General features: G+C 32.7%; 1 protein-coding gene across 4 annotated transcripts in view; it reads right to left on the bottom strand.

Annotated features, from left to right (window-relative positions):
* LOC141290727 (AP-1 complex subunit sigma-2) overlaps nt 1-3,471 on the bottom strand; it is a 54,600-nt gene extending 51,129 nt beyond the window's left edge. For all 4 annotated transcript variants that reach the window (XM_073822819.1, XM_073822818.1, XM_073822820.1 and 1 more), the window contains exons 1-2: nt 3,353-3,471; nt 889-1,067 (exon numbers count right to left, since the gene is read on the bottom strand). In XM_073822819.1, coding sequence (XP_073678920.1) covers nt 889-1,067 — 179 coding nt within the window. In that variant the 5' untranslated portion in view covers nt 3,353-3,471. The remainder of the gene's footprint in view (nt 1-888; nt 1,068-3,352) is intronic.
* Nucleotides 3,472-7,001: the final 3,530 nt, after the last annotated feature.

Raw genomic sequence — 7,001 nt, 5'->3', positions numbered from 1 at the left:
TTAAAAATTACTTTTTAGCTTTTAGTTTAAGATAATTTCACTTTTAATTATTCTATTACTTCAACTTAAGTTAAATAAAAATTTGAAATGTTTAAGTTATTATTTATATACGTTAACTTCATTCAAGTTAATGTTTATTTTAAGTCATTGTCATTATTTTTTATGATTTTAGTTTACAATTATACCTTACTTATATATTTTTTTAAATCATAAAATTACATCTTACATGCTTTTCTCAATGCATATCAACTTTTACCCTGAAATAAGTCAAATTACAGGTTGTCAATGTCAGGTTGACTTTTATTCTGAAATCATTCTAACAGCAATCAAGTGACAAGGATCTACTTCAACTGAAGCCAAACTTTAGCTAATAATTAAAGACGTTCAGGAAGGAGCTTTTCTACCACAGCATGGATAAATCAGTAGCCAAGATGTTAATTTATTAAACTCTTTCTGAGCAGATATGCGTAAAAAAAAAAAACACACTCAGAAATCCTATAATTCTAAAATCAATAAAAAATAAAATAAATAAAAACTATTTAATTAACAAAAACAAATAAAAAAAATGTCAAAAAACACAACAAAATCACTAAAACCTAATCAAAATAAATAAACAAGTTCAAAATATTAATAAAAACTATGATATTATATATAAATGTAGGTATTTTTTGTGTTGTGTGCGGTTTGTCTCAGAGATGGCGGATGTACAGTCTACTCCGACATTTGTCACAATGAAAATGAAAAGCCTGTTGAGCGCATTGCCTTGTGGGATAGATGATGAGCCACTTAATCACTCAAAATCAGGTTAACGTTGTGTGTTTTCATCAGTTACACAGTAAACATTGCCAGACCTCAAAGCAGCCGATGAGCTCCAGAAGCTCCACTGACCTTTTATACACGATTTTCAGGTCTCTCCACTCCAGGAAGCTGCACATCTTGGGCTTGCGAGCCAGAACGGTCTGCACCAGCTCCCGCGTGATCTTCTTCTTCTCCTTGTCGGACAGAGGAACGTACCATTTCTGCAGACGGAGCTTCCCCTGTCTGCTGAACAACAGCATGAACTGCATCTGAGGACAAGACGGGAGATGAGTAAAGAACAGGAATGGAGATAAAAGCAAAGTAGCTGTGATATATATAAAAATCAAAGACTCTCAGGATTGAATGTATTACTGGCACAGAATCATGCAAATACAGCATCAAATCATCATAAACTGGATCTGGCATGTCTATTCAGAATTTAAAATAGATTTTCCACATTATGTTATGTTTAATGGTTTAATATATTGGCATATATGAAATATGTAATGTAATATATATATATACATATATGTGACCCTGGACCACAAAACCAGTCATAAGGTTAAATTTGACAAAACTGAGATTAATACATCATATGAAAGCTCAATAAATAAGCTTTCTATTGATGTATGGTTTGTTAGGATAGGACAATATTTAATCACCTTTAAAGTTGTCCAAATTAGGTTCTTAACAATGCATATTACAAATCAAAAATTACATTTTGATATGTTTACAGTAGGAATTTTACAAAAAATCTTCATGGAACATGAACTTTACTTAATTTCTTAATGATTTTTGGCATAAAAGAAAATTCAAAAATTTTGACCCATGCAATGTATTTTTGGCTATTGCAAATATACCCCAGCGACTTAAGACTGGTTTTGTGGTCCAGGGTCACATATATGAAGATTTTGCTCACATTTTACTATTTTGTTTAACAATTTATTATTTATAAAATAGTATATTTAAAATTAAAAACAAACAAAAAAATCTTTAACTGAAATATAATATAACTGAAATCATTTTTATTACTCCAGGTACTAAAATAAATAAAACTGAAATAAAAATGAATACAAACTATACAAACATATTGAACAAAAACAACAACTGATAAAAAATGAACTAATTAATAGAAATAATAATAATTACAATAATAATTCCTATATACCAAACTAATTACATTTTTATATTTCATTTAACAATTTAAAATGAATAAAACAGCATATGCAAAATTAAAAGAAAAAAAATTTAAGTACTAAAATAACTAAACATAAGAAATAAGAAATAAGAAACTGAATAAAAACTATATAGACATATTGAACAAAAACACAACTAATATTAAAAATGACAAAACAACACAATTTCTAAAACTTTAAAATTAAATGAAAATGAAAAATATTAAATTCATGACAAACTCAATGCACCTGCCATATATATTTAAAGAGGTATTTTTTCACATTTTGCTATTTTCATATTTTGATTTTATAAAATAGAATAAATTGTTATTACTATTATTATTATATTACTAATAACAATTATACCATATTCTAATTTTAATGTTTTAATAGCATAAATGATTATTCATGTTAATATTATTATTACACTATATTCACATTTTAATGTTTATAGAATGTTAATTTTATTCACATTTTAATGTTTATATAATAGCACAAATTATTATTACTATTAATAATTATACTATATTCACATTTTAATGTTTACGTAATAGCATAAATTATTATTAACTATACTATATTCACATGTTAATGTTTATAATAGCATGAATGATTATTAATGTTAATATTATTATTACTCTATACGTTTTAATGTTTATCTAATAGTACAAATTATTTACTACACTATATTCACATTTTAATATTTATATAATAGAATAAATTATTATTAACTATACAATATTCAGATTTTAATGTTTATATAATAGCAAAAATTATTATTATTATTATTATTATTAATTATACAATGTTCAGATTTTAATGTTTACATAATAGCATAAATTAGTATTATTGTCAGTTAAGCTATATTCACATTTTAATGTTTATATAACAGCATAAATTATTATTAAAATAATAAGATCAATACTATAGTGTAAAAATGCATTTGTCATACGGATAATATGATAATTATTTATACCAGACTAATTACATTTTTATATTTAATCACATTATAATTTTTATTATACTGTAAAAATGCATGTGCCGTAGGGATAATATCATAACACAGATTATAATAATAACCAAACTCCATTTCTTATGTTTCACTTAAACGCCAGTTTTCCAATGCTCGTTCATTTTCACAGGGCTGGGCTTTACTCATAGAAATATTATCATCCTAAATTCATTCAAAGAGCATATTCCCAAACTTTAAGAGCAGATTTAGCATTTTACACATTTGATTGCCAAGGTAATTAGCGCATTTACCTAAACTAGTAAACATGTGATCTCCATACACGCTGCTATTTACACTTCTGAATCACGCGAGGCGTTTATAACCTTTTTTGAGAAAGCAAATGATTAAACAACAGCACAGGACATACCTTTATGAAGAAGTCTGTTTGTAAATGAGGAATGTATTCACATGAGTTCTGGATTCACAGTGATTCGCGTCTGTCTCAGCTCGAGTCTTGTGTACAATAGATGCTAAACAGCGTCAGCTGACAACTGGTTACTAGTTGGACGGAGCGTTCGCTCGGAGAGTTTTCATTGGTGGAAAAAAGACCGTTATTCCCGCCTACTCAGGAGCGCTAGCAGCTGATTGGATGATATCTGCGCCAGTCAACGCTAGAGACACACCTCCCGTCAGTGTTGGAAGGGTGATTGTCAGAAGATTTAAAGGTGGTCAGTTTTTTAAAAGGGAATAAACATCAGAGGATCACATTCAGTTCAGATTTAAAAGCATTTGTACTTTCTGTAATCTGGTAAAAGCATTTAGTCTATTAAAGCCTAATTGCTTTTGCGATAAACAACCCCTCGTTTACATAATTATGTATTTTATTGGCAACAGTTGTGACTGTTAATGCCAAGACACAAAATGCACTGTGAAATCATAGAAATATCTAAATATATACATAATTACTGAAGTGATGTTTTCCAAACTAAATATCTGGATAATTACTTTTTACATAGGCCTAAATATGCTGATTTATATATGTTATATATGTTAATACTGTGTGGTGTTGTATTTGTACATGTATGTGTGCACTGGAAGCTTCAATTCTACACTTGGCAATAAAGCGATTTCTGAAATATCAGTTCGGGGCAAGTTGTCACGTGTGTTTTGTTAGAAATGCTTGGAATTTATTACATCTGTTGGACAAAATGATTCGGGAATAAACAAGACACTTCCTTAAAATCCCTGTTAATCAATAATTTAAAACAACAAACTGTTTATCTTAAGTGTTACTGATGTTACAGCGCCACCCAGTGACACATGTCGCATATGGACTCTCTCACAGATTGTGACCACGCTTTCCCGCCATAATTATCCGCGTATATCTAATTTAAATGTTCATCTTTATATTAACATTTTTTTTATACTTTTAAATAATCAAATCTACATGTATAGCATGTATATTATGCCCTGGAATTAAACTAAGCTACAAAAATACTATTAAACATTACTCGGACAGAGTTTCTGAGGGAAATTTGTCCATATACGATGTTTTTCACTCTTCTGACTATAAATTCTATGTAAATGCATCTTACTTTGGAAGGAAAGCAAAGTTGACATTTGTTATGGTCTCCCAGCACATGAAAGGGATCTTTTATAGTTGTCTTCATTAAAAATTAGGCAATATACACTTTCCTAACAGTTTCAATAGACGATTAATAGCAAATTTCTTTATGTTTAAGGAAAAGTATCCAGCATATTCCTATGTCCCATGACGCTTTGAGCAAATTATGGGTGTAACTTCCGTTAATCAGTGAAAAGCTATATAGCTCTATGAAGGCAATATTACGTTGTTGTTTTTTTTATCTGGGTATAATGGGATGACATTATTCTACTCACTCTTCAACCACCAAACATTAAAATGACATTTAGAAGTGTAAAAGCATTAACAAGATATTTTTTACAGATCATGAATAACCACAAAAGCGCGATAATTTAAGCACTGCGTGATACTATTTCAAAGTAATTTGCGTCATTTTGACATAAGTATTTAGGAGAACCCAGCGACTGAACAAAGCTCTGACTGTAGATTGTCATGCTGAAATACCAAGCATTACATTAATATGTCTGACAACAAAACCTGAAGGAAAATCGACGGCTCATTCAGTCAAGATAGGTAAGCTTTATTTGTAGGGCAACCTTATGATTTGAAATGATTCATTTCAGTCTTTTTGAATATTAGTTCCCCAAACCGGAAGTGCCACCCATAATTCAAAACGAAGTAGTAGAAATGATCAGAACAAAGTAAAAATTCTTGCCCTGGAAATAGTGGTTCAGTTTGGCCAACTGCAAACGCATTTTGTTCCTCAGACAGGTTTTTGCACTCTTCTCCTTGATTTGTTATAGCTTTTGGCACTCTATAGTACTCCAAATGTTTCTTCAGGTCTGACCAAAAATTCCAGCCCAAAACATGACAATAATTGACCATTTTCAGCCGCAATAAATTTGCGAGTTCTGTTCGATTCAGTGGCATTGTTTACATTCAGTGCCACCATGGCCAACTGATGACACGTCGTGAAAACACTTGATTCAGTAATCAAATAAAATAATTTGACTTGAATAAAAACCAGTTAATATAATCAAGTTACCATTTTTCAAAGTGTGATACGGTTTGAAAATTTTATATCCTCCTAAGACCCAGCTATGGAGTTTTGCATCTGTAGTGGACATATTTCAGTAAACTATGAGAACTCAAACATCACAGTTTTAAGCCTGGATGTTCTGTGCAGAGCACGTTTAGGGCTTTTTAGAGATACCAAATGTTTGATCATAACCACACCCTCAATATTTTTCTATTATCATAATTTTCAAATTGTTTATCATAAAGCAACATCTTTTAAGCAATATTAGTTCGTCTGCTTATAAAATTTCCCTAAACCGGAAGTGCCACCCATAATTCAAAACGCAGTAGGCTCATCAGGAATAAGGTGGATAATGGGCTAAACGCATTCAAAAACAATTGTTAGAATACTCCAATTTAACAGACCTAAAATGATCGCATGAGGGGAGCGGGTATAGGCTAAAATGTTCAAGACACTGAGCAATTGTGACAGAACTCACTGGCGACCTTTCCTTTAAAAAGGGTTCCACTGCAAAGAACATGAATTGAGGCACACATTAAAAGCTGTTATTTTTAAGTACAGGGAGCTGTTGCCAAGCGACTCTCGCTTCCCGCCACCGCTGAGCGCTGTTAAAAACGCGCCTGTGGCGAGTTGCGTAGCAACACAAGACGCGAAAACTTTGGAGAGCGTTAATAAAAATGGCCCTGCCCCAGCCAACACACCCATGTGGGGCCCAAACGGGCTGCAAATGGGCTGATATCCGGGGCCCACCTGGGCAACCCAACTGGGAACCCAGCTAATTTTGGCCGCGGTTTCCGTGGTGGCCCCACATGTGTTAGCCCAGATGGGTTGATGATGGGCTCTTGATGGGCTCCATGTCGGGCCCATATGGGAAAATCTAGGTAGCACCCATTTAGGGCCTACAGGAGTCTGCCCACATGGGTTGATGATGGGCTCTTGATGGGCTCCATATCGGGCCCATATGGGTAACCTAGGTAGCACCCATTTAGGGTCTACAGGAGTCTGCCCACATGGGTTGATGATGGGCTCTTGATGGGCTCCATATCGGGCCCACATGGGTAACCTAGGTAGCACCCATTTAGGGTCTACAGGAGTCTGCCCACATGGGTTGATGATGGGCTCTTGATGGGCTCCATATCGGGCCCACATGGGTAACCTAGGTAGCACCCATTTAGGGCCTACAGGAGTCTGCCCACATGGGTTGATGATGGGACACAGATAGGTCATATCTAGGGCTCTTATGGGCCACAACGGGTATATATATATGGGCTACCATATTTGTCTTTTTGGGTTACCTTATTTTACAGTAAACCCCTAAATACAAACATATGTAATCAATGAACAGAAACCATTACTTCATGCTTTACTTTATTAATAGAATATTTATTAACATATGTGTATTAACAGACAAGTATCAAAAGTAAAAGCTTTTGA

The sequence above is a fragment of the Garra rufa genome, chromosome 18 (assembly GCF_049309525.1).
Source record: "Garra rufa chromosome 18, GarRuf1.0, whole genome shotgun sequence".
Lineage (NCBI taxonomy): Eukaryota > Metazoa > Chordata > Actinopteri > Cypriniformes > Cyprinidae > Garra > Garra rufa.
Note: the sequence above shows the minus strand (reverse complement) of the source record. Positions and strands in the feature narration are given on the sequence as shown.